A 27,641-nucleotide genomic window follows, 5' to 3' on the forward strand; every position below is an offset into this window, starting at 1 on the left:
CAACATGCTAATCACACTAATACATGTACTTAGTCATTCAACTACTGTACTGTACTGTACTACATATTGGGCCCAATATGAGGCCATGAAAAGCGCAGTGAATGGTTTTTAAAGTACATTTAATGATATATCAGTACAGGTGCTCAGAAATTTACAAATGATAGAAATACATATGTTGAAACAGACTGAAAAAAATTGGTTGTCAGGAAAAAAAACTGTCTTATAAAATTCGCGATTTTTTTGCTTCCGGATTTCCAATGGCGTGTCCAGCGGGGTGGCCTGGGGGGGCACAGGCCACCCCCCCCAACCAGACTGGCCACCCCAGGTGCCACCCCAAAGGTAAAACAATAAAATTCAATCAAATATCAAATGTACGATTATGTTTTCACGGTGAAGCTCAGATATCCGAGTGTAAGTGAATGCAGCATCGGCTTCTGCGCTATGCGCATCACGTTAGCAAAGGTAGGAGAGCCAAGCACGAAGGACAACACTGCAGGAAACAATTTTTCGGTGAAAGAAAATGAGGACAGAATAAATGTCCCGGTAAGTAATATTAAGTTTGTTGAGTTTAGTAAACTTCGGTGAAATTAGAATACCAAGGAAAAAAATAACACTTAAAGAATTTTTGCAACCATCGAATATTTCAGACAGTATGCTACTGAGGGCAGCTAACATAAGAGTTATGAGTTATAAGATGCAGGTCGATGTGTAAAAATAACTCAGTGGTTTGGTGGTGGCTATGGCGGGGCTTCCACAGAGGCCAGCAGGTGGATGAGGGAAGGGGAAGCAGGAGGAGAGACCCGAGGCGGCCACCAGTCCGAGTGTCAGGTGAACTGAACTTCAGGTAAGAAGTTATGACCTGCAGTCTATCTGGGTCAGATATAAACCAAGTTTAGGTGGAGTTTATTTTCGTTGTGCTGACTTTTTACAGTCAGTTACAATACCTCATACTGCGTGAGCTAGCATGACGAGTTTATACAGCTGTTCGGTTGCTATGATGTTACTGATAGTGAACTTTATTTTATTCATAAGGTTAGTTAGTAGAGTTGCCAACAGCTCCTTAAAAAATGGAATGGTCCCTCATTCATAGAAAATATTACGCGTTTGGTATTGAGCTGAGAAGAGACGCAGTTTGTCCCGGACTTCAGCTAGGATGGAAAAAGACACAAAACTGGAGTTATTCTGTCTTTACGCTGCACAGCTGCCTCTTCTCCTCTCATTATCTCTCCTCTCTCTCCTGTTGCTACTTCAATCATGAAACTGATCAATGATCAGCTGATCGTCTCTCTTGTTTGTTTATCACCCACTTTGCGCCAGAAAGAGGAAACCAGCAGATGTCGCGCTAAACAGCAGCAGCACGTTTAAGCTTGATCAGCTGTTGTTAGAATTTATTTAGTTAGAATGTTTGCTGGAGCCACAGCTGTAAAGCTGTAAAGCTGCTGGTCATGATGTTGGTTTGGATATGTGGTGAGAGGGAAACATGAAGATGAAACCAGGAGATGTCCTTACTGAATCATCAGAGCTGAACAGGTGATGGAGAAACAGGTTTACCTTTTAGGTTACATGAATGAGTTGAAGGGAAGTTATGAACTGTTTCTGAGAGATAAATAACACCAGGATCCTTTTTTTATGTAGCTGACAGCTGGTAACTGTGCAGGGGCGGGTCTAGCAAAGTGTTGCCAGGGGGCCAGGTAGGGCATTAACAGGGAGAGGAGGGCATAAAGAAATACTTTTCTTTCTTATTCTCATTTAAAATATCTAGCTTTTATTAAATAATTATCTGAATCTTGCGAAGAAAGTTTTTATCTGACGTAAAATGTATAGAAATCATACATATACCAAAAAGACTGTACATCACTGTCACAACAGGGTTTGTTTTCATTCAAAGGCTTTATGGCTTTAATACCTGGTGGGCCAATCTGTAGTGAAAATGCCCAATTTTTTGTCCCAGTCCAGCCCTGCAGGTTAATACTGGCAGTGTCACCATGCCAGCTGACTGCATTTCATCATCAGCCAGTGTTGTTCTCAATATTACCAAAGTAAGGCAGCATATAAAGTATTTACTTGCTTTCAGGTTTTATTCAAATGTTAGTCTTTTCAGTTGTTTCTCCACTTTTTTCCTGTTTCAAAATCAAACACCAGTTTGTGAGAAGATTATCTTCTTTTTTTTTTTTTAACAGGCATTGGTTTTGCATTGGAATTGGCTAATTTGCCAATTGTATGTTAAAAATGTTCGTATTTTAATATTCAAAAATGTTTTTGCCCAAAACATATGTGCACTACATGTCAGTAAAAATACTATGCAAATATTGATGTCCTTGAATGCTGAATAAACACTGACTGATTGTATCTCTTGTACTTAATCAACACAGTATCTAAACACTTTGCACCGTAGTGGTTAAAATCTCATTCTAATAAGGTTACGGTTATTAGGTTTACAGGGTTATTGAATTATGGTGAACGGTTGGTAGAATTGTTTTTAACATTATCTGCCAATTACATCTGCCACCCTTCTCCAAATCTGTGCCCCTACCTGGCCCCCCTAACAAAAATTTTCTAGACACGCCACTGTACAAATGCACAAAAAGACCCCAAAAAAGAAATCTTTCTACCTTCTGCAAAGTTCATCGCCCCAGAAAAGACAAGTCAAAACAAGTAAAAAAAAATAAAAATGTAACAGCCTCCCGATTATGACCGATATATCATTTACGTCACTGATACATCCGTAACTGAAATTAACTCAGAACAATTTGTTTATTTTTTTAAATGGTCATTCAGAATCAGAAGATTATTTACGGTGATGTTTTTGGTGGGAGTGAAACAACAATCTACTGATAAAACCAATAAAAATAAGATATGATAATAAGAAATAACCACTGTTGGAAGCCTTATTTACTCTTATCGCCTTAATCATGTGCAGTAATTAAAGTTGAAATGAGAAACTTTGCATTTGAAAGATGCTCTTCTACTGGGCACTCAAAATGCTTTCTTACAACAAGCATCATTCATCCACACCTTCATACATAATGTGCGCACATTTTAAATATAAATTAATATTACTGTAGCAGTATTTTTTTTTTTTTTTAAAAGATAAAATGGCCACATTTAAGAAGGCAGGACCTGCAGTTATTGTCCTTTTCCAGACATTTATCTGGCACTTACTTTGGGGTTTTCTGCAGCTCGTCCTCGGGGCCCTCCAGACACAGAGACAGCAGGTCGTAACCCAGGATCTTCTGGGCTATGGTGAACATTTCTTTAATGTTGGGGTATTTCAAAAGTCCTCTGCCCATGCCCACAAACTGGCTGCCCTGACTGGGGAAGAGGAGCACGGAGCAGCCGCTGCTTTTGGGTCTCCGCTGAGGCGCCGCTGCTGGCTCGCTGTTCGGGGGAAAAGCGGGGGCTTCAGCCGGAGGAGGGTAATCTCCAGCCGTGGAACCGGGCTTGTTGGTGGACAGCGTCCTGCTCAGAGAGACCAGCGACCTGACCTTCCCTCTGGAAGATGCCGCCATCCTGACTGCCACTGATGCCAACATGAGCTGTTCCTCATCCAACGACGTGTCTGCAGATGAAATAAGACGCACAGCCCGCCCGGACAAACTGTAATCACCAAAAGAGTCAACTTTGCTTGAACTCAATTCTTTTTTTTTTTTTTTTTTTCTTTTTTTTAAACTCCTCAATTCTGATATCTGCTCGGCATGACACCTCACAGGGAGACGAAAACAACCGCCAGAGGAGAAAAGAACAAAATCTTCAGCGAAGGAAGATGATATCTCCAATAAAACTATTTTTGAAGCCATTATGGGACTTGACAAAAAATTTGAAGCACAACTGGAGGATATCAAGGAACAAAACAGACAAAGTGCAGCTATGGTTGCCAGCTTGGCTAAGGCTGTAGAGTTTAACGCTGCAGAGATAGCTGATTGCAAACTGAAAGTTGTTAAACTGGCAAATGCGAATGAACTGCTGCTTAAAGAAAACGAAGACTTGAAAAGAAGAGTGAGAGAACAAGAGCGCTACCGAATGAGGTGGTGCCTAAAACTGAAAGGGGTGAAGGAAGACAAAGACGAAAACATTAGAGTGAAGGTTTTGCAAACGCTTCAGAAGATTGCCCCTGACTTGAACTTAGAAGAGGCTGTTGATATTGTCCACCGCTTAGGGAAACAAGTTGATGGCAGAAACAGAAACATCATTATTCTATTCACACAGAGGCGAATTAAAGAAGAATTGTGGAGGCGCACCAAAGATTCTTCAACCTGCAAGCAAGAAGGCATCAGCTTCACAGAGATGTTGCTGCAGGAGGACATACAAGATCGACAGCGCCTATGGCCTCTGGTGGAGGAAGAAAGACGTGCAAAACTACAAATATCTGTAGTTTCCACTCCGTATATTTTCAAAACAAACTCGTTACTTTGGGTTTAACGCATTTGGGGGAAGTTAATATTTCACGTCACTGCAGGCCTTCAAACAATGAGATTTGAGCCTAAACAGTGAAAGGCAGTCGCGTTTTAATCAGTAGAGGATGTCGCATAAAAAGAGATGAAAGAACAAACCATGTACTGTAGTTTTGATTTATTTATTTTTAGCACAACACCAGAACAACCCCACGTGCCCATAATTTGCGGTACTTCAGAAAAAAAGGAGTGAACATAAAAGGGAATAAAATGTTGTGTCAGGTAATTTCAAATGCAGCATTTCTATCACCTCAACAAACACTAACTGTGTCACAGTGTGTTGCTATCTAAAGCTCTACTTGCTGTATTTCACAGGAAGAGAAAGAATGAGAGCTAACTTCACTCAGAGATATAGAAAGAAAGAGAAAGAAACCAGGCTGTATTTAAAGGTAAGGACTGCTTAGTGATATTTGATAAAATGTAGTTGTATTTTCACAGGGACATAAAGTGCTTGTCTTACTCCCTTCTTCTAGCTCGAAATTACTTGCCAAGTGGTAAGGACCGTTCATGGTCACACGGTGAGAACATTGGTGTTGACTATGAAGAGATAGGGTCAGACAGGGGAGGGGCCAGTCAGATTTATCAACTCAACCTCCTTAAAGCATGGAGAGAGGCTGAAACCAATCTCTGGTGAGCCCGGTTAAGGAAAGAGATGAGTTGGTGCCTGAGATGCCAAATTCCAACATCCTCATTCCCGCCATTGAGATAACACTCTCACACAGGCCCAGAGAGCAGATGTTGCTGCATTGCAGATGTGTTATACCCCCTGCCCAGCCGAATGACTCTCAAAAAGAAAATTTTGCAGAAAATCAATGTGATCGCTTGGATCACTGGAATTATCATCTCGATATCTCTTGTCCTTCTTTCATTTCAGACGTCTTGAAAACAAGTTTTAACAAAGTCCTGGAGAAGTGCCCAATGCTGGAGGACCTCCTGCTTTACCCCTGGCTCAGATAAACTCCTCTCTGACACAAACACACACGCATACTGAATTCACATCTTGCCATACAAATGTGATACAGTAACCAAATTTCTTTCTTTCAGAAAAAAAGAAAATTGGGAGATTCAAAAATTTCCTCACAGTAATGTTTGCATCAGTCTATCAGACGAATCCCCTCCAAGTCCAATATTTACATCAGTTACAGTGATAATGCTTGGTGTCTACTTTCAGCCACCGCAGTAGAATGCCAGGAATGAATCTCATTGAAATTGTAGTTGCATTTGCTATTTCATTTAATTGTCATGGATGATACACAGATAACCCAACAGCAAACAGAGGAAAACAATGGGCTTAAATACACAGAGGGATAAATGAGGGAATAAGACACAGGATGAGAGCACAGCTGCGAGAAATCACAAACAACAAGACCATGGGGAAGGAAAACTGAAAACACTAACATAGTCTAAGGAGCTTAGAAAGAAAACGTCTGGACTTCTTTAAGTTGCTTGAAGACGTTCAAGCAAAGTTTAAGTTCTTTTCATCCGAGAAGGTGAAACATCTTCAAGCAACTTCAAGTCCAGACGCTTTCTTTCCAAACTCCTTAGACTACGATGACCTAGATGACTGAGAACCTTCACAGACATGAAAACACTAACACAGCACACATGACTATCAAAGTAAAACAGCAAACAAGAGACTTTTACAAAGACACAGAGTTGACACAGAGACATGACTGACTGGGGAGAAATTGGGGAACATGGAAACAAGAGTGACTAGACATGACACGTGGGACACAGGGGCAAGGCAAAGTAACAGAAACCTAAAGCCTAAGAATATAACACAAGAAGAAAACAATAAAGAGAACCAAAAACATACATAAGAATAATCAATGAATATAAATGAACAAACACAAAACACTGGGTCACAGACTCACTACCATGACAGTTAAATGTACATAATAAATACTTTAAATCAGATGACAATGTAGCTGACACTGTGTTTATTATAATGTGTGTGGTCAACCACAAATCTTCATACTGTCATCCATAGATGAGGTCTTTATACAAATGATGAAAGATAATGAAAGAAACTGTTTAATTGATATGAAATGATTGAATTATATGAAATATTATGGCTTTGTCTGCCAGTGTTTTTCTGTAAACTACTTTGAACTACTGGCAGTCAGTGAAGTCACTGAAAGGCAAGATTCTATGTTGTGTTGCCATAGTTTCCAGAGTTTACTTATAAAGCTCACTTACAGAATTCAGTTAGAAAAGTCAAGCATTTGAAGGGTGCACATTTGAAGGAATATTAACTCAATCTTAGCTCATTACGGTTTACATTTTCGATTTTAAAGGGTCTCCGAAATTACAATGAAAAAGGAAACAAGAAAAATTGCCACTCCAGCTGATAAGAAAGATTCAGGAGATCAAGGTAAGTAAAATAATAAAATCAAATCCTGGTAAAATCCAAATCCTAGAAATGTTGACACTGTGTGAATCATTTTTGGAGCAATTGAATCATATGTTTAATTGAAAATAGCTTTAATACAAGATGTCTAATCAAAGAAAGGTTACCGGTCTTTTGGTAAAATAATGTAATAAGTTTATTCTTGGACTCAACAGTAAAAACAGACCAACAAGTGCCATCAAGATCTAAGACTTAGTAAACCTAGTATCAACTCGCACTGATCAGTTTTTTTTTTTTTCATCCCAAGATTAAACTTGTGATCATTTAAGCAAAAGCAATTTCAAATTCTTTGCCATCAAACTGCTTCCAGTCTTGATGTCGGGGACTCTTTTTCACCACTGTGTTGTTGTCGTTTATAGATCGTAAGAGCAGGACTGCTAAAAGAAAGGCCAGTCCTGAAAAGAAGACCCCAATGAAAAGGAGGAGGGTCGCTGAGCAGGCTGGTCCTTCCACCAGCTCAGATGTGGTCAAAGGAGTGAAGCGCAAGGTTGTGCAAGATGAAGAGGACACAACAAAGAAAGCAAAGAGGGCTAAACTTCTTGACCATATGAGCGGTGACAAGGAGCAAGCATCCTCCTCGTTGGACTCTGGTAAAGGTAGGCTAATTAGTTGAATAAGGGGGTAGATTAAGTGTGGTTGCTAGGTTTAAGATATTGGTGTTTAGTGTTTGTGTCTATCATCCAGTGAGCTGATGTGCTTTTGGTGTTTTCCACATCTCCAGACTTGAACAACAAACAGGTGTGCGCAAAAAATGGCAAAAGAAAGGCCACGGGAGACGACAGAGAGTCACCCAAGAAAAAAAAAAGGAATGTGGACCAGGACAAAAAATCAGTGGCAGACCAAAAACGTAAGTAGCAAGCAGCTTGGGTTTTATATTCAGGGGAAGGGCAGAAGGAACATTTAGGCTACAGAGGAGAGTAATTTGTGTCACAGCTGTAATAAAACAAGATTTGCTGTTTTGTCTGTTCAGGTGAATTCCAAGCCAGATATGTGGAGGAGCACCAGCTCGGAGAAGGAGGCTGCGGAGCAGTGTTTTCTGGCTACCGGATAGAAGATCGTTTTCCAGTAAGTGTTCAGATGATGGTAGTAAGACAGGCAGTAACGCAGATAATGGATAATATCGTAAACTGAGACGTCTGCTGTGTTTCCACCTTTCATTATGTCATACTGAGGAAATGCTCACCAATGCTCTGTGTCTTCTAGGTTGCCATCAAACACATTCCCAAAAATAAAGTCTACTGCAAAGTGGCGGTAAGCGTCCAACACTTGAATTAGTTTTACATTACTGGATTGAATGCGGCGTTCCTCATCATCCACTTTGTTGTAATATTTCAGGATGAAAGCGGGAAGATGCTCTCGGTGGAAGTGGCCATTATGGTTAAACTTGCAGGTGAAGCAGAAGGGTCAGTGGGAATATCAGCACCTGTGTCCTTGCTGGAGTGGTTCGACCTTGGCAAAGAGCTGATCCTGGTGCTGGAGAGACCTGTCCCCGCTGTGGACCTGCAAAAATACAAAGCAGAAAATGGAAGAACTTTACCAGAGGACAAGGCCAAGGTAGGTTGACTGGGAGAGCCTTAGACTGTACAGCATTCAATCAAGGCAGAAAAGCATTAACTCATTATTGTGTTTTTCATCTTTTCCAGGTCATTCTGAAGCAACTAGTTGATGCTGTAAAGGAACTTGAGGATAAACACATCTTTCATCGGGACATCAAGGGAGAAAACATTCTGATTGAGACCGGCTCCGATGTGCCTCGAGTTCGCATCATTGACTTTGGACTGAGCTGCTTTGTTAAACAGCGATCTCTGTATCGCGTCTTCTATGGTAACATATTCTGCTCCTGCTTTTCACAGATGTAACAATTTGTGTCTTTTGTTTTAGAAGAAATTGTAATTGTGTCTGTTTGTTAGGCACTCCTCTTCACACCCCTCCCGAGTGGTACAGGAGGAGCTGCTACAGGTGTGGACCCACCACGGTGTGGCAAATGGGAGTGGTGTTGTATGAAGCGCTTCATGCACGGCACTTTAGTACCGAGAGGTTCCTCGCAAAGAAACTGAGCATCAAAAAGCGTCTGTCCACAGGTAAGAAAACTTCACACTTCCAGATTCACTGATGTCTTGGATCACTAGAACTATCATCTTCATCTTTTGGATCTTTTCTTTCTTTCAAGAATGCCAGAATTTCTTGGAGGCATGTTTAACTATAGCCCCGGAGAAGCGCCCAACACTGGAGGAGCTCCAGCTTCACCCCTGGCTAAGATAACACACACAAACACACAATTCACACCTTATCATATAAGTGTGATACATTGTGGTAACCTCCTTTCTTTTTTCTGTTGGACAGGAATGGGTCAATCTTAAAAAATAAATAAATAAAAAATTAGCTTTTTCGGACTTCCTGTAACCCCCCCAGCCATCCCAGGAAAGGGGATCTCTCTTTGAATGGGCTTTCCCGAGGTTTCTTCCCATCGATCTGGCCCCCTGGGGAGTTTTTCCTCGTCTTCATAGAGAGCTTGGGCTGGGTCAGGAGCTCCATCAAAACTGTCTTTATTTGATGACATTAAAGTCATCAAATAAAGATGTGTTTTACTTAAAGTAAAATTGGATCAAAATAAAACTTGTTTAATTCATCTTTGCTGAGGATTCTCCTTCATTACTATTTTGTTTTGTTTTGTTTTTTTTACCCATGGTGCATTTTGACAAATAAGAAAACTGAATCAGGTTAAAGTGTGCACAAAGACAGTCACACTGCAAATGATCTGAAGACTTGCATCTGTTGCTCTAACCCCCAACTAGTTTAGACAGATTTCCAGGTTCTACCAGAGGTTTTTTCCTTCAAGAAGGGAGTTTTCCCTTCCCACTGTTGCTGAGTGTTTGCTCATAGTGGGTTGTAAAAGCATAAAAGTTAATAAGAGGCATTCATAGCAGAGTTATCACAGAGGGAACTATATAGCTTAAATGTACAATTTCTACAGGACGAATTATAACTTCATTATGTATAAAAGCTTCTGTGGATAATTACTCCTATTTGTAACTTTACACAAGAGAAAGTTTGGTGTCACACTATTTATAACAGGTTGGGTTTTGTCCTCTGAGTTGAGCCTTTGGTTGCAGTTTATTGAAGAATTTCCTCTAAAGTAGCTGTTGATAAAGATTTAAAGTCCTGTTTATATACAGAAATATGCTTTAGTTCATGTTTTTTACATGTCTGCCTCAGTGGATCAGTAGAAGATCTGGCACAGGAAACTAGATGATGAAAAAAGGGTACGAATACACATATATATCTATATCTATATAGATACAGATATATAAACACACACACACACAGGTTGCAACGTAGTATTTTCATTTTTTCTTAGCATTTGTTTAACGCCTTGGTGCAAAAGAATACCTGCATCTGTGTGTTGGAAAAAAGAACTACAAATTTGGAAAGGAATTTATTCATGTTCTTACTCATAGATGGAGTACATGGTTTAAAAAACACTGAGGAAACAGATATGAGGCGGCTGTATTAACATAAAAACATTAATACAGTTAAAAATGAATAAAAAGTTGCACGCTTAAACTTATTTCTCTACAGTTTGTACAATTAATCCATGTAACAATAGGTTCTCTCTTAATATAGTAGTTATTAAAAGATCTTTACATAAAAATACATTTTTAAGTACTCTCCAGTGGAAGTCTGTTGTGGCTTATGTTTCTAAATGACACAACCATAAAGCAGCCCACAGAATATACAAATATGTCTTTGATAAGTGAATGTTGGCTCCCACAATGGCCTGTTAAGTTATTGCAAAAATAATTTACTGCATAATATGTCAGATTAGAACATGTTATAAGCACAAAACTGAAGGGGAAACAATAAAAACAAAAATGAAAAAACAAATACTAAATTAAGTTAAAGGATATTTCTTACTATACTATATAATTGTATAATGTTGCGTTTGATTGCAAAAGAAAACCCACCAAGAAAAAAAGAAAGAAAGAAAAAGAGAGAATAGTTTAATATATTCAAAACACATTCTTTTCTTTTATTTAAGCTGTAGCGAGATTCAGATGGACAAAAGAGAAAGAAAATTATTACAGATTTGTTTTATTAATCATGAATAAACTTTATTATACACAACTCTAAATTTCAGTTGGTCTTAGTCAGATGTGTTTTTAATTAAATCCTGCAACACTGTGCTCGCTGCCATCACTTTATATCTTAGTGTGCAATTCAAATATATACTTATTACAATATTTTTCCCCCTTAACTCTCAACTCGCGTTTTTAAAATGTCTGTGATCATATTTGTCCGTTGACTTCTGTCTGGGCCTCGAACGATTCATCAGACAGGTTGGCAGCCTCCAACTGATGCTCCAGACTTTCATCATCGCCTCTATTCTGATCAACTCTTATCTTAAACTTAGTGATGAACTCATTACTGGCCAGCGCGTCCTCCTTTTTAGGGCATGTGGGCTTTGATAACAGCCGGCTTTCCAGTCGCTCTCCAAAGAAAATTCACAAAACATTTCTTATTTGGTAAGCTTGTTAACAAATTTTAGTTCAGTTTTGCTGAAAGTTATAGCATGCATCAAGTAAGAAGCAATTGGTTTTTAAAAAGCATATACATTCCCCAAAACATTTTTATTATGTGCATTTTGGAGAATAAAAGATTGTACACAATTTCCCTTTTTAAAGTAAAAAGATTATTAAGTCTAATTCTTACTTATTCAGTAGATTAAAGTGTTGAAACATCATTATTCATAAAATATGCACATTACAAAATTAAAGTTATTCAAAAACTACTCAAGTACTTACTCCAATACTCACATTATTCAAGTAAATTTAATTTTTGCCAATGTAATGTCACATAAAATCTTAATCTGAATAAGGGATTTGAACCCCACTGTCACGGCCAGGGGATCAGCAGGCCGCTGACTAGTAGTGTTCTCTCTCTCTCTCTCACCAGGGCGGAACTCATGGTGGGTTCACGCCCTCGGCCCACGCCCCTCTGAGGAGGAAACACCTGGGCCTCATCAGTGCAGCCAGCATTTAAGCCAGGGAGTGGCTTCTACTCATCACTGGATCGTTGTGTGTGACTCGCGTCAGTGCAGCCCGGCTCTGAGCAAGTTCTCTTTTGCTTCCCTGTGCAAAACCTCTAACGTGTGTTTCCTTCTGTACATAGATCCCCTGGACCCGACTCTGCATCCCCCGAGCGGTGTTTGGAGAGAGAGTCAGAAGAGGAGCAAGTGTCTTTTCCCTACCTGGATTTCCCCAGAGCCTTTTCCCTGTCACCGCTTTCTATATAGCACTATCCCCTGCACTGTTTGTATATACACCTGGTGGAACTGTAATAAATACAGACTGTGCCTCTGAGTCCTGCGTGTGAGTCCTCAAGCGAACCGTGACACCCACACAGATGAGAGCTTAGCAGTGAAGCTCTCTCTTAAAATTTGAGTTATAAAGTCAGAAGTTATCACTGACAGAGATCCATGTTCTTTTAACATAAGAAAGAATATTTGCTGAAATTGACATTAATCCAAGCCCTTAAAACGCCATTTTGGATTAAGCATTTCCTTTTAGAAAAGTCTTCAATGAGCAGGAAGCTCCAGTACTGAAAAAAGAAGCCAACATCAACTGCTAAACGTGCTAAAAGTAAGTAAGTCCCCGTAGACTCCTATGATCAAAACACATACAGTATAAAAGTTATAGGTTACAGATCTGAAAAGTAAAACAAATGTCAAAGTGCAAAAAGACTTATGGTCCCATAGAAGTCTATTCCATTTGCCTGGAATTAGGTGAACACCTTTGTGACAAATTTAATGGCTCAGTCATTTGTTTCATGTCATATTTAATAAAAGACTGACATGGTGGCATGTGGAATTGTCCATTTTGCACATATTTGGTCATTCTAAGCGTCAGAAGGGGAAAGATCATTCTGGGAATGCCTACTGGCGAAGGATGTGTGACTGACAAGTCCAGTGTGTGAAGTTTAACTACAGTCTAAGGAGCTTGGAAAGAAAAGCATCTGGACTTCTTTAAGTTTCTTGAAGATGTTTCACTTCTCATCTGAGAAGCTTCTTCAGTTCAGAATTTCTTCAGAGAACTGAAGAAGCTTCTTGAATGAGAGGTGAAATGCTCTAATTACATTTGGCCCGCGAAGCCATACCAAATTACTATTAGAGCTGGCCTACTGGTATTATACAGCTAATATATATATTGTTTAGTATTAAGCTTTGCTTGTTCCATATTCAGTTTTTCAGCAAAATGTGTTTGAGTCCATAAGAAAAGATTCATTCTTATATCTGGAGGAATAAATATATTTCAATAAATATTAAAGTTAGCCCGCGACTTTGATCCAGTTTTGAATTTTGGCCCACTGTGTATTTGAGTTTGACACCCCTGGTCTACACTGTTATTAACTATACTAACACTCTGTTCCAGAAGTCTGTGCTGCAAAGAGGCAAAGTGAATACCGCACCTGCAGGAGTAATGGGGGTCATCAGTCGGTTCAGCTGGATGTTCCAGTGCCGTACCTGTTGACTGGCATTCCTCAGCCTCTCCTGAACCTCCTGGAAACAAAAATCATGCAGGCATCTTCATCAGTGTTGTTTTAGAAGAGCACTAAATAAGATGCTGCTCACAAAGCCAGTCAAAACAAACTTGTTCACCTCCAGACGCTGGTGACTTCTTTGGCGAGATGCCTGCAGATCCTGGAGCTCCTGAGAGGCAGAGTTGAGGGCTGAGGGGGTGTCCTCATCGGGACTGCCATCTGACAGCTCCTGTATGGGGCTGAGGTTTTGCATTGTACGTTGCTGCTCCTGGAGGAGCTGGAAATGTTTCCTCTTTTCATCTTCAGCCTGCAGCAACCTGAAGGAGGGGAAAAAGGGAAGAAGCAACTGAAAATGTTAATACTTCTCATGGATATCTCAGATCTCCATCACAAATAAAATAATAAAGGGCCATAATAAGAGTTAGAAATCCATTGTTACCGCTCAAGCTCCAGTCTGGCCCTCTCCTCCTCCAGCCGAGCCTGGATCTCCATATTAAGGGCAACTTCCAGCTGCTGCTGTGTCAGCTCCAGCTCCCTGATCCTCTTCTTCTGTTGTTCAGCCTCCTTTTCCTTCACCTGCATCTCAGCCTGCATGCTGTCTTTTATCTATGCGCACACACACACACAGCTACATAAACAGATGCACCAACAGAGCGGTATAAACTGACCTATTCCTGAATTACCTTTTCCTGGACTGTCATAACCATTTTTCCAAATCATTAAAGACTAGGTGTGAATTTTATAATGACAGTCAACATTTTGCTGGAGTTCTCAAAGATCAAAGTCAAGGAGAAAAGACTCTGTACATAATTGGTGTCAAGTGGAAAACTTTTTTTTTTACCATCACAGCCTCTTTCAGCTGTCTTTCCAGTTCCAGCTGCACCTCCCTCTGCTTCCTCCGCTCTCTCTCCTCTGCCTCCCTTCGGCGAGTTTCCAGTTCCCGTGCATGGTGTGAAACAGATGAAAGAGACATTGTTTGCTTTGTGTTTTCACCTCTATCCAGCAGGTGACACTAGGCCATCAGCTTCGAGGTTCAACGTATTGTGCTTTCAGCGGTGCTCTTCTTGATAACTTGGTTGAAGTAAGTGGGTATTTGAGTTCATGTTGCTTTCCTTACAGCTGTAAGTAATCTGCTCATTCCGCTTTTGATCTTTGGCACCAACAAGTGATTTTTTCCCAGAGAAGTGCTGCTCACAGGAGATTTCCTCCATTTCAGACCATTTTCTATAAACCGGTTAGATGGTTGTACAGTTTCTGAAATACTCAGACAAGCCTGTCCGACACAAACAACAATGCATGTTCAAAGTCATTTAAATCCCCTTTGACCTTCAGCAGGTCATCTTATTAATGTATACATGCCTAAATGCACTGAGCTGCTGCTATGTGATAGGCTGATTAGGTATTTGACCTAATGAGCAGCTCAACAGGTGTATCTAACAAAAATTTGGCCAGTGAGTGTACAGTGGGGCAAAAAAGTATTTAGTTAGCCACCGATTGTGCAAGTTCCCCCACTTAACATAAGAGTTATGAGTTATAAGATGCAGGTCGATGTGTAAAAATAACTCAGTTGTTTGGTGGTGGCTATGGCAGGGCTTCCACAGAGGCCAGCAGGTGGATGAGGGAAGGGGAAGCAGGAGGAGAGCCCCGAGGCGGCCACCAGTCCGAGTGTCAGGTGAACTGAACTTCAGGTAAGAAGTTATGACCTGCAGTCTATCTGGGTCAGATATAAACCAAGTTTAGGTGGAGTTTATTTTCGTTGTGCTGACTTTTTACAGTCAGTTACAATACCTCATACTGTGTGAGCTAGCATGACAAGTTTATACAGATGTTCGGTTGCTATGATGTTACTGATAGTGAACTTTATTTTATTCATAAGGTTAGTTAGTAGAGTTGCCAACAGCTCCTTAAAAATGGAATGGTCCCTCATTCATAGAAAATATTACGCGTTTGGTATTGAGCTGAGAAGAGACGCAGTTTGTCCCGGACTTCAGCTAGGATGGAAAAAGACACAAAACTGGAGTTATTCTGTCTTTACGCTGCACAGCTGCCTCTTCTCCTCTAATTATCTCTCCTCTCTCTCCTGTTGCTACTTCAATCATGAAACTGATCAATGATCAGCTGATCGTCTCTCTTGTTTGTTTATCACCCACTTTGAGCCAGAAAGAGGAAACCAGCAGCTGATGGAGAAACAGGTTTACCTTTTAGGTGACAGGAATGAGTTGAAGTTATGAACTGTTTCTGAGAGATAAATAACACCAGGATCCTTTTTTTATGTAGCTGACAGCTGGTAACTGTGCAGGGGCGGGTCTAGCAAAGTGTTGCCAGGGGGCCAGGTAGGGCATTAACAGGGAGAGGAGGGCATAAAGAAATACTTTTCTTTTTTATTCTCATTTAAAATATCTAGCTTTTATTAAATAATTATCTGAATCTTGCGAAGAAAGTTTTTATCTGACGTAAAATGTATAGAAATCATACATATACCAAAAAGACTGTACATCACTGTCACAACAGCATTTGTTTTCATTCAAAGGCTTTATGGCTTTAATACCTGGTGGGCCAATCTGTAGTGAAAATGCCCAATTTTTTGTCCCAGTCCAGCCCTGCAGGTTAATACTGGCAGTGTCACCATGCCAGCTGACTGCATTTCATCATCAGCCAGTGTTGTTCTCAATATTACCAAAGTAAGGCAGCATATAAAGTATTTACTTGCTTTCAGGTTTTAGTCAAATGTTAGTCTTTTCAGTTGTTTCTCCACTTTTTTCCTGTTTCAAAATCAAACACCAGTTTGTGAGAAGATTATCTTCTTCTTTTTTTTTTAACAGGCATTGGTTTTGCATTGGAATTGGCTAATTTGCCAATTGTATGTTAAAAATGTTCGTATTTTAATATTCAAAAATGTTTTTGCCCAAAACACATGTGCACTACATGTCAGTAAAAATACTATGCAAATATTGATGTCCTTGAATGCTGAATAAACACTGACTGATTGTATCTCTTGTACTTAATCAACACAGTATCTAAACACTTTGCACCGTAGTGGTTAAAATCTCATTCTAATAAGGTTACGGTTATTAGGTTTACAGGGTTATTGAATTATGGTGAACGGTTGGTAGAATTGTTTTTAACATTATCTGCCAATTACATCTGCCACCCTTCTCCAAATCTGTGCCCCTACCTGGCCCCCCCAACAAAAATTTTCTAGACACGCCACTGCGGATTTCACCTCCTATTTCAATTGAATTTTATTTATACAGCGTCAAATCACGACAACAGGCGCCTCAACGCGCTTTATATGATAAGGTAGACTACAATAATACATAAAGAGAAAAAACACAACAGTCATATGAGCAAACACGCACACCAGCGCTGTTGTGGCGGGTGTGTCTAAACAGCGACACCTGCCGTTCAGGAGAATACTGCAGGGAGTACTCGCGCCCTCAGCTCTGGAATAAATGGTACCGACGTCACTGTTTGCGGCCAGTGTAAACGGGCCCATTACATTACAGTCTCCGGCAGCAGAGCAGCCCGCCTCCTCTGGATTGTGGACCAATGACTCGGACGCCTCTACATCTCGTCTGCCTCTCAACCCGCGTTCAGCCCCTCGCATGACGTAACGCCCAATCTGAAAGTGCAATGGCGATATTGGACAATAACAGCCATCGCGCTTGGGGTCCACATCTATATTATGTGGCTAAGGTTCAAGAAAACACCTCCAGCCGGCTGCAAAACCACATATAATATCGGCACAGAGCGCGAGCGTCAACCTGCGACCAGGAAAGGTGATCTCCCAGCCTCTGCACGCGATGACAGCTTAGAATAAATCGCTGGTGAGTCCAAACTCTGCTGATTGCAACAGCATTCGCCAAAGGGGAAAAAAGGCTTTTCCAGTAAATGGTCTCTTGCAGGCAGCAAGCCTGAGATTTCAAAGGGGCGTGGCGGTATGCTGGGTACTACTTCTGACTAACGGATGCTGATAGCTTAGCAACAGCGACGGGGAAGGAGAGCAGAGACAATGGATGTGCCATTTGTCAGCATCGTTACTGGGCAGGCTGAGCTGAGCGCGTGTTTGCTGGACTAGAGAGAGAGACACGATCCTCGCCACTTTGTTCCAAGTGAGCAGCAAGGAGCCGTGGATGCGGAGTGGAAATGTAAACAAAGGGTGTGGGCCTTCCAGCTGGCCTGTGATGCTCTGCCACACACATGAGCATCATGTAGTCATGTCAAGAAGAAGGCCAGCCAGCTCTGGATCACAGCTGCTCCAGAGCCCCAGAAACCCAGGGGTCCCAAACATTATACTGGGTCTCTGCAATAGTTTTCAAGCTGCCAGCTTTTATTTGCCGTGCTGGATTGCTTTTCTATTGTTGAGCAAGCTATTCTAAATTTCATTGCCTTGGACTTCAGGACAGTCTAAAACGATTTTCACTATTTTTGACATTTTATAGATCAAACAGCAATGCTTCCTTCATTTTAAATAGCTTTAATAGCCGTGCAAACATCAGTAAGCCATAGTTAACACTGTATTAATTAGTTTATCTGAATTCAAAAGTACAGCATTAAAGTTATATTTGTATTGTTTAATAGCAAAGCCACTGAAATACACTCACATCATAAAACTCTTCAGATTTTTTGGTTACAGTAATTCTAGTCCATGCGTCCACCAAACGTTTAGGTCAATGAGTTAAAATCCTAAGATTTTATATATATCTTATTGTGCTTGGAATAAAAATAAAACAATGTTTCCATCCGTCCACCTGTTCATTCCCCTATTTATCCATCCGCTGGATTGGTTGGGCTTAAGTCTACCTCAGCCATCATATAGCAAGAAGTAGGATACACCCTGGACAGGTTGCCCGTCTGTCACAGGGGGAACGCAGACAATCACTTACATTTTCTGCTGATTTAGGATCACCGGTTAACCCTGTATTTGGACTTTGGCAGTACACCACTGACTGAACACACTGAACCCACACAGAGAGAGGACCTTATGAGGTGATGGTGCTAACCACTGTGCTGCCCTGAAAGACACTTTTATTACTTAAAAGTAACAACAGCACCCACAGTATAAAGGTAACAAAGTAACATCCATGTAAATGCCATTGTATTCCAATGAGAAAACTTCTATTAGTCACTTGGCCTGTCAGGTGGTTTTAAATTTGTGGCTAATCAAAAGGATAATGAATGTGAATATGAAGGCATGGGTTAAATACCAACCAGAAAATGCAATCCTGGACTTTTAATGGCCATATGAATATTGAAACTTGGTTTTAAAGATGTAGAGTATTGGTTCCCTTTTGGGTGTGATAAAAAAAACAATGACAATCCAAATGGACTCTGAAAGTGAAACTGTTGCACCTCCCAGGCTTGACATTTCGCTTGTTTCCTAGGTGTGACGTGTGAACAGACACCATGGCCACACAGGAACCGTCCCCTCCTTCATCCATGGAGAGCAATAAGCCCGGCTTCCCCAAGAAGATCCTGGGCAACAAGCTGGAGGACAAACACCTGTGCAACTGCTGCCACAATATCCTCAGACGGCCTTTCCAAGCCCAGTGTGGACATCGCTTCTGTTCCTACTGCTTTAACAGGACTGTGAGGTGAGGAGTGGAATGGCCAAAGGCTAAAATAAGTGCTTTGGAAGTGATTGTAAATATTTAGATAAAAAAAAAAAAAAACTTTAATCATTTAATATATAGTAATGTTGCTCATTCTCCTTTGTTCAGTTTCAGGGAGCTGCTTTTAGAGCTTCTATCGGGCTAAGAGAAATGAAAAAGTTAATTACTACTTAAATGATTCTAATCCAGCACTATTTAATTCCAGCAGTAATTAGCGCTCAACTGGTAATAAATTAGTGCTTACACTGGATTAGTGTTATTAGTGTCCCACTGAAGTGGGAGACTGATGTGTCACTGATTCTTTGTGTGTTGCTTATTCTTTGTCAAAAGCTGTAAAACCACATTGTCAGCGGTTCAGTATTTTTTGAGTGGATCTCTTTGCTTTGACACCATTGATGCATCTCTGTAAAATATCTTCGATGACAGAGACTTGATCATATTTGGATGAGGGCGTGGAGCTGAAAGTAATCAGCTGAAGCTAACGAGCTCGATTTGCAGTGTTCTTCCATAGACTGGATGGGTCGGCTGTAGGACAGAATCCTGCCTAACATGGCATAAAATGCTAGATTTTTACTCATGAGCCCAGTGGACAGAATGTTAGCATAAATAACCATGAACTGACTCTATTACTGTTCTGATAAAGTACATTAAAAAATGCACCAAAAGCACAAACATGATCGGGAGCTGCTAATATTATTAATATCTTTAAAGTGCATATAAATCAGCAGCTAAATCTTTAACTCATAATTTAAGTTGTCATAGCATATGTCAGTAGCATAAATTATTGGCTATGTTGTTGTTTAATTGCAGTAATGGACCTCAGAAATGCAATGCTTGCATCAAAGAGGATATTTTTGAGGACCCTACCTCGATTTTAAAACAAGGATGTGTGAGTACTCTTTTTTCGATTACTTTTTAAAAAATGAAACGAATCACCTTGATTTGAATTGGTGAAAGATTAAAAGAAAAAGAGCAGAAAACAAGCTTCTGAAGTTAAAATATGTCTGACGTGAGCTCTGCGTGTTGCCCCGTTTACATCATGTGCAGTCTGTGCAGTAGTAACAGCAGCGTGATGATGCTGGTGATTATGAGTTTCAGCTAATGCTTAGATAATATAATCGTCACCAAATTAAATCATATGTAAACTTACAGTAAAGTAACTGCGTGCATGTGTTGAATGTGCAGCTTTTCTGACACTGATGAACACAGCAGCTGGACGTGCGTTTCACAGATGCAGCTCAACAGCAGATCCCTTTTTATTTTCTCTCGTTTTTTTCAGGCTTTTCCAGACAATGCGGTTCGAAGGGAAGTTGAAAATCTGCCAGCTGTTTGTATCAATGAAAGCTGCACTTGGAAAGGAAGTATAAAGGAGTACGAGGTGAGGCGGCTTTTTTTCCTTCACTTGTTTTTCAGTAACCAGGTAGCCTAATGTTTTGTCTTTGTCACTTTGAAACGCTCGCTAGCCCCGCCTTGCATGGAGAGTACTGTGTGCATGAGACAAAGCAGCCTTGGCGCTCTTCTTGAGCAACCATAATCTGGATTGCAAACAGATGTTTAACAGAGTTTCTACAGCAGCCTGTGGGAGGTGGAAATGAGGCTGGTGCATTTATGAAACGGTGTAAAGGAGGCATTTGGATAACGTGGGAATGTGCAAACAGAGCAGATATTTCTACTGCTTTCAAGAAGTGGGAGGAAAAATCGATAAAGCATAGTATCACAAATTGTGACATTGCATCAATACAGGGACACCAAATTTCTGGTTTGTTTGGGTGTTGCAGGCAGGTTCCAGTAGACTACCTCGCAGCTGTGGATGAAGTTCAATGGGAATAATGGCCACGGTGCAAATAAAACTTGTACAGCTTGTTGTTTAGATTTGAAAAAGCACAATCAAGTTAAACAACTTAAATCTAGTCTCCTCCGTATCACATGTCCAGCAGCTGCCTTTAGACAAATGCATACATTATGTAAACATATTGCTGCCACATTTCCTGTCTTTATATCTACCAGTTTCTTTGTGGGAAATTGTGTTTGCATGTTTTTCTTTGGTCTCTGGGGGCCGTAACATCTGCAGCTGTTGTTCTCCTTCTTGTGGCTGAAGATGGTTCTTTATAGCTGTGGTTTTTACCTTTGGACTCATCGTCCTGTTACAGAATGCTAGTGTTGCGTGAAGGATAAGACTCTAAACATCTAACATTGTTAAAGCTACAGCGCTGTTCTGTACGTAGACAAATAAGCCTCCCAGGTAACAGAGGTTACCATTCTGCCACAGCACCTCAGCATAAGCTCCCACTTTCCACAGATGAACCACGAGGGGAAGTGCGAGTTCACGATCATCCCCTGCCCCTCCTGCAAAGAACGAATCCGCTTCAATGAACAGGAGCGCCATAATGAGCGAGAGTGCCCTGAGAGGACGCTCAACTGCAAGTACTGCAAGGAGCCGTTCCACTTTAAGAATATCAAGGTTGGAAATGATTTATTTAGACCAAAGATGCTCGTCGGGGCCTGTGCGGCAGATCAGAGCAGCTATTTGTGTGGCATTAAAAGAAACGCTGCTGCCTTTTCGTTTTTTTCAGGCTCATGATGAGATCTGCCCCAAGTACCCGATGATCTGTGAAGGCTGTGCCAAGAAGAAAATACCCAGAGAAAAGGTAAATCTGAGACCAACGTGCAGAAAAGGTTGTAAAACTTTTATGGTGTAAAACTGACCATAGGCCATGTAGCTGCTGTACATTCTCTTTTTCACTAATCAAATGTGATGGCAGGGAGTATGCAACTGAGCTTCTGAAAATAATGAATGTACTTTGTCATGTTTACTTATGTTTAATAAAAAAGAAACTGAAGATATTCAGACTAATCAAACAAATTTGAAGATGCAATATGTAAAATGTCACAAGATACAAAGTAACAAATATAAGAAGAAAAAGACACAACTGATTCATCACTCGCTGTTAATACACCGCAGATGGAAAATCATTTATATCGATTGTGAGAAATTGACTATTTTATTTCTTTTGTTTCCCAGTATGTGGACCATATCAAATTCTGCAGCAAATTCAGAACTCCATGTCGATTTCATGTGGTGGGATGCGATATGTCTGTAAGTAGCCCGATTGTTTTCTCAATAACAAATTCAGTATTTGAGCACACAGTCAGATTCGAGACTATAGGAGAGAAAACATCATCTGAACCAAGATGAGGAGGAGTGAGGAGGTATCTTTTTTCCAGTGACTGTATATAAAAGATGAACAGAGCCACTGTGATGTCACAATTTGGTTTGTGGACTATTGTTTTGAAAGTTTGAGCATTAAGGATGACCATCCTGCTTAGTTCTTTAAAAACACAAGTGCTAGTTAGCCAGTTTGGTTAGCAGTGTTATTCATTGTAATGTTTGGGATTGAAATTGTTATTGGAAAAACTATCGTGGCCTTGAGAGGTCACTGCAACTTAGGAAAACACCAGCAAATAGAAAACCGCCACAAAAACACACAAAACACAGTGGAAGTTTAAAAAAATGCTGCTAATACTCAACGGGACAAGCTAGTAAACGGCTAATAGTAGACAGTAGACTATTATATATTCTTAGTCAGAGATGTTTTGAATTAAAAAAATAAAAACAGGAGTTTACAATACATTGGTGGAAATGAATCATGTGAATGAATGAATCAAATGAGTTAAGACTATGTTAGATTTACCGTTCTCCTTTACTTCAGTAATTACTCTGTGCATTCATATATTGTTTCTGGTTTCTGTTGCACTTTTGCAGGTGGAGAAGGAAAAGATTCATGACCATGAGCGCGCATATGCCTATGAGCACCTCAATCTTCTGCTGCATTACATTATGGGCATGAAAGTTAGCATGGAAGGCCTACAGCCCCAGGGACTGGAAGTAGCCGGACACAAACTGGTGGAACTCCAACAATCCCTCAAGGAACTCGAGGCCAGAGTCTCCCAGCTCAGCACCACCTCCTCTGGGCCTCCCGTGCAGGGAGCCGCCGCCGCCGCATCCTCATCATCTTCCAGCTCTGGACCTCCTGGTCCACCTGCTTCAGTTCCTCTACCTCCACCTCCCACTCTGCCTCCCACTCTCTCTGTGTCCACATCCTTCACGCCTCTGCCCAGCTCCGTGGGCGCAGCGCTGGAGCTCCAGCTTCACAGCGAGAAAACCAAGGTGGCCGAGCTCGGGCGCAGGTGCACGGAACTGGAAGTCAAAGCTGGCACGTTTGAAAATGTGGTGTGCGTCCTGAACAGAGAGGTGGAGAGGTTCGCCACCACCATGGAAGCCAGCAACCGTCAGCATAAACTGGACCAGGATAAGATCGAGGCTCTGAGCAACAAGGTAAGCTCGAGCCATGACTGCAGCATTCCTTGTTCTCTGAGTTTTAACTCAGTCAAATCTGAACACACAACAATGGACCGTTCATTTTTAGATTCACCATTACTTTTTCTTCCGTATCGATGTAATCCAGAATCCTGGAGAGATCTTAGGTTGTGGTTGAATCTGTTTATTTGCATACAAAAAAAAGGTGTGAATGGCTGATTTAAGGATAGGCGAGTCTAAAAAATACTTTTAGCACACACAAAATACCTGCACAGATTTTACACTTCCGGTGTGTAAAGGCTGCTACTTTGAGAAAACTTGTTGCCTGCCAATTTATAAAATCCTAGAAAACACAGGAAAAGGCTTGGAGATGCTTCAAAGTGATACTTTGAACAAACTCAGTCTTTTCAAAATATTTGTAGTTTCTTCCTTAAAGGCAGAGTGATGTTGATCACCTTGAATTGATGCTAATATGAATTAGTCATTTGTAATGTCTGAGCATGTTTGTGAAACCAACCAAAACTACTGCACTTTTAGTTGGTTATTCTCTCAGCTGCTGTTCAGTCACTGCTGGAAAATATCCAATTTAATGAATATGTGTTTGTTTTCCAGGTGCGACAGCTAGAGCGGACTGTGGGGCTGAAGGACCTGACGGTCGCAGAGATGGAGGGACGGCTGAGAGAAATGTCCGCCACCACCTTTGACGGCGTCTTTATCTGGAGGATTTCAGATTTTGCCAAAAAGAGACAAGATGCCATCGCAGGCCGAGCCCCTGCCATGTTCTCGCCCGGTAACACTGCGCATAATCACGGTGTTGATCCAAAATCATCAGCCTAGAATACCAGGAGCATGATCAGTGAACTGGTTTGAGAAGAGCAGCAATAGATGCCTGCAAAATTAAAATCGTTGAAAAAGTTATTACTAAATTGTTGAAACTGTTGTTGTCTTGTGCGAATAATTAGTTCTCTTTCTTGTTCTCTTCCAGCCTTCTATACCAGCAAGTACGGCTATAAGATGTGCCTACGGATCTATCTTAATGGAGATGGGACAGGGCGTGGCAGCCACTTGTCCTTGTTCTTTGTGGTGATGAGGGGGCTGAGTGATGCCCTGCTTAAATGGCCCTTCAACCAGAAGGTAAAAGATTAAGAAACAAGCAGGCATTCAAGTATCCCCTTCTGGTTGTTGACCAGTCTACTGTTTTTGTTGTTCTTATTTCTTTAAGGACCACAATGAGGTTTGTTCTGCTGAAACTTGCCTATTTTATCCCAACAGTAATCTCTTACTTATTTGACTTCCAGGTTACGCTGATGCTGCTGGACCAGAGCAACAGAGAGCACATCATCGATGCCTTTCGACCTGATGTCACTTCCTCCTCCTTCCAGAGACCCGTGAGCGAGATGAACATCGCCAGCGGCTGTCCACTCTTCTGCCCGCTCTCTAAGCTCGATGGCAAGAACACTTACATTCGTGACGACACCATCTTCATCAAGGCGATTGTGGACCTCACTGGCCTCTAGACGACCTCCATTGGGTGTTACAGTTTGGCAACCAGGCAGCTCTTTGACCATTAAAGGCTTCATTTTGGCTCAGTCGCGGTCCCTTTCAGGGCGCCATTTGGGCACCTTGCTGTCCCCCGCAGCTTTGGGGAGACAGACATGCTTGCGACAGTCTGCTGCATGTAGCTGCTCAGACCAGACGATGCAGGCATTCTTATACCTTGGTGGTCTCTGTGTGAGAACCCTCACCTCCGTCATTGCTGTACATTTGGGTGCAAAACTTACTTTCTTGACATCACAGCATCACCATCCACGGTGATAAAGTGCCGTTTCAGTTCTGCAGGCGAGTTTTCAGTTAGAGGAAGCAGGCAGCAGTGCGATGTAGTCAGAGTGGTGTTGAGCAGAAGCAGAGGGGAGTGAAAAGGTAGAACTGCATCTTTGTTTTTCGTCCCCTGCTTTCGAAGGCTGGGGGATGTTGCAGAACATGCAGAGTGTGTTAGAGCAGGGCTGTAGATGTGTTTTATGTGATCACTCTGGTGAAGCTGGCGGTAGAATTATAATAGAGTTAGAGCGTGGCTTGATGCAGATTTTGCTTCCTCTTAAAGATTGTGGATATTGTGAGCGTCTCAGTTCCAGTGTGGAGTAAATTTGCATAGACAAACGTGGAGTTATGTTATGAATAAGATTACAGGCATTTCTTTTTATTTCTTCATTTCTTTTAAACAAAATGCATGCTGCTGGAGTTTTAAGTATAAAGTATAAAAATGCTCTTTTTTTGGGAGGGGGGGGTTGTTTTGGTTTTTTCTTCAACTGAGCTTCACAAAGTTTCATCATTTGATATTAAACTTGTTAGTGATTTATCCATCTGTGATGGTGGACATTGCCTGCATGTCTATGAAGCCAGGCTATTTACATGTAAAGTCAGTGTTGCGTATTTGTTCCTAATAAGGGGGTCGTGGTTCTGATTGGTGGTTTGGTACATCTGTGGAAGATACAGTGGAGTTACCAAGGAGTCAGGGCAGCTTGCCAGTCAAGCCTGAGGTGTAAAACTTACATGTGGTTTTGTCTCTGACAAACATACATCGCTGGAGTTTTTCCCAAGGATATGCTCACTAGCTCACATCTCAACACATAGTACCGTGCCCCACCACAGACTGAGGTCAACGCAGATTCCACGAAATGAAGGAATAGTATGTTCCTTGTTTTCTGTCCTTACAGTATACAGTGTGTATGTGTTTCTGCTGCTATATGATAGAATACTCATGTGAAAATATATATATGTGTATATATATATATATATATATATATATATATATATATATCGCTGCAAATATAAATGAGCTATGTGTGTGGAGGTAGAGAGGATGGAGACAAGAGATTGTATTGTTGTATTGTTGCAGATTGATGTTCAGCGCAGCCCCCGAATTTTTCGTTTTCCCTTTTCGTGCTCTTTCACCCATTTTCCCCACAGCACCACACATCGAACAAAAACTCTGGTTAAACTGGGATGCACTTTTTCGGCACGCATCCTGAGGTTTTAAGGTTCACGCTGGCCTGTTTGGAAACCAGTCTCGACCTGTATTGAAACCTCTCTGTGCATGGGAGGCTTCGATTCATACTCACTATGGAGTTTCACAGCGGCTTTCCTCGTGGGCCACGTGTGAATGCATTTATTTGTATTTGTTTGGATGAAAATACGTAGAATAGTTATTATGTTATATCTGGCGCCGCTTCCGTTCAACAGAAGCAGCTGCCTATATTCATAGCAATGTATAAATATGTATCTTTCATATCATAATGTTGAAATAATCTATATATCAATGTTAATATACACAAGAGGTTATAATAAACATAGTATTACTGAATACCTTATTAATTCTATATCTATATACCAACTTTTTGTTTGATGGTTTGAACAGGCCAGGACAACCCCTTTGTGACTTGTGATTCTTTCTAGAGTGCAATATATGATCATGTCTGTTAGGCTATACAGAGGTCACGCTCGACTCATTTGTTTTCATTACCCATTCTGGCACCGAAGAACCGCAACCCAATTCTCCGAGGAAATATGGTGCTTTCCTTGTCATAAATCATATGCTATTTTATCAGTAACATGAAAATCACAAGTCAGTAGCTATCTGTGAGGATTACTGGCTCTGTGGGCTTTTAGAAAGATCATTTTATTGCTGAGGAATTCTTGTTCCATACAGTGAGTTTATACTCTTATCTTAGAAACCTTTCAGTGAAGGCTGAGCATGTAATAAAATAGGATTACATGGACTTTTTAAAGTGTTCTCGTAATGTGCCAAACTCAGATATTACCTCCATGTATGAACACTGTTGTACTGCAAGTTGAATTTTATGTTCTATGCTAAAATATGGTGCCAAATATGTTTCTATTTAATTTTTCTATGAAGATGCGTGTGTGAGATTTTAATATGAGGCGTCATTACTTCTGTAAGCACCAGAGGAGCTGATTAATACTGTCCCATTTAAAATGTCCTCAGATGAGGTTTCTGAATGTAAGCTTTAATTAAGTTGGTTTTCCTTTTCAAAAAACACACAACAGCCGTTCTGTCTTGTGATGCAGTTGACTTGAACCAACTTTTTTTGTGCACTTTCTATCGTTTGTTTGTCCAGACAGGGTATTTTGTTGAGCGATTTATGTACCTTGAAATCAGAGCCATATATATTCTGATGTTGATAATTGATGTATTATGCTGAAAAAAGGACATGCAGTATGTAATAAAGCGTGGTGGTTTCAGCCTGTGTTGATTTTTTAAAGTGCATCTTTAATAGAAAGTATAGAAAAAAGAG

The 27,641-nt window shown here is 40.8% G+C and overlaps 3 protein-coding genes and 1 long non-coding RNA gene across 4 annotated transcripts; 3 read left to right on the forward strand and 1 right to left on the reverse strand.

Annotated features, from left to right (window-relative positions):
• Positions 1–275: 275 nt before the first annotated feature.
• On the forward strand, positions 276–6,541 carry LOC308393010. The gene is made up of 4 exons (XR_013970896.1): positions 276–543; positions 758–844; positions 4,767–4,840; positions 5,326–6,541. It is a non-coding gene; the product is annotated as an uncharacterized lncRNA (long non-coding RNA).
• A 350-nt stretch (positions 6,542–6,891) lies between these two features.
• LOC308393009 (serine/threonine-protein kinase pim-1-like) lies at positions 6,892–9,677 on the forward strand. The gene is made up of 8 exons (XM_080876442.1): positions 6,892–7,457; positions 7,583–7,708; positions 7,832–7,926; positions 8,065–8,112; positions 8,197–8,415; positions 8,505–8,685; positions 8,772–8,942; positions 9,032–9,677. Exons 1-8 carry the CDS (start codon positions 7,274–7,276, stop codon positions 9,121–9,123), a joined length of 1,116 nt encoding a protein of 371 aa, XP_080732568.1. The 5' UTR covers positions 6,892–7,273; the 3' UTR covers positions 9,124–9,677.
• An 87-nt stretch (positions 9,678–9,764) lies between these two features.
• On the reverse strand, positions 9,765–14,371 carry LOC308392757 (uncharacterized protein; the record flags this gene model as incomplete). Its single annotated transcript, XM_080875958.1, has 5 exons — positions 9,765–11,350; positions 13,327–13,417; positions 13,517–13,715; positions 13,838–14,004; positions 14,240–14,371. The coding sequence occupies 5 exons, from the start codon at positions 14,369–14,371 to the stop codon at positions 11,148–11,150; spliced, it is 792 nt and encodes a 263-aa protein (XP_080732084.1). The 3' UTR covers positions 9,765–11,147.
• Positions 14,372–16,869: 2,498 nt separating this feature from the next.
• LOC308392712 (TNF receptor-associated factor 2-like) lies at positions 16,870–26,112 on the forward strand. The gene is made up of 11 exons (XM_080875902.1): positions 16,870–17,225; positions 18,783–18,992; positions 19,821–19,899; positions 20,290–20,388; positions 21,310–21,471; positions 21,584–21,658; positions 22,033–22,107; positions 22,774–23,346; positions 23,941–24,118; positions 24,314–24,462; positions 24,627–26,112. Exons 2-11 carry the CDS (start codon positions 18,805–18,807, stop codon positions 24,843–24,845), a joined length of 1,797 nt encoding a protein of 598 aa, XP_080732028.1. The 5' UTR covers positions 16,870–17,225; positions 18,783–18,804; the 3' UTR covers positions 24,846–26,112.
• Positions 26,113–27,641: the final 1,529 nt, after the last annotated feature.

This window comes from Rhamphochromis sp. 'chilingali', assembly GCF_963969265.1.
Source record: "Rhamphochromis sp. 'chilingali' genome assembly, chromosome: 2".
Taxonomy (NCBI): Eukaryota; Metazoa; Chordata; class Actinopteri; order Cichliformes; family Cichlidae; genus Rhamphochromis; species Rhamphochromis sp. 'chilingali'.

Coding starts and splice junctions, on each gene's coding strand:
- LOC308392712 (XM_080875902.1), top strand. CDS start 18,805: ATGGCCACACAGGAACCGTCCCCTCCTTCATCCATGGAGAGCAATAAG. Junction 20,389..21,309: donor GAAGTATAAAGGAGTACGAG/GTGAGGCGGCTT, acceptor CACTTTCCACAG/ATGAACCACGAGGGGAAGTG. Junction 22,108..22,773: donor TGGTGGGATGCGATATGTCT/GTAAGTAGCCCG, acceptor GCACTTTTGCAG/GTGGAGAAGGAAAAGATTCA.
- LOC308393009 (XM_080876442.1), top strand. CDS start 7,274: ATGAAAAGGAGGAGGGTCGCTGAGCAGGCTGGTCCTTCCACCAGCTCA. Junction 8,416..8,504: donor TACCAGAGGACAAGGCCAAG/GTAGGTTGACTG, acceptor CATCTTTTCCAG/GTCATTCTGAAGCAACTAGT. Junction 8,686..8,771: donor TCTGTATCGCGTCTTCTATG/GTAACATATTCT, acceptor TCTGTTTGTTAG/GCACTCCTCTTCACACCCCT.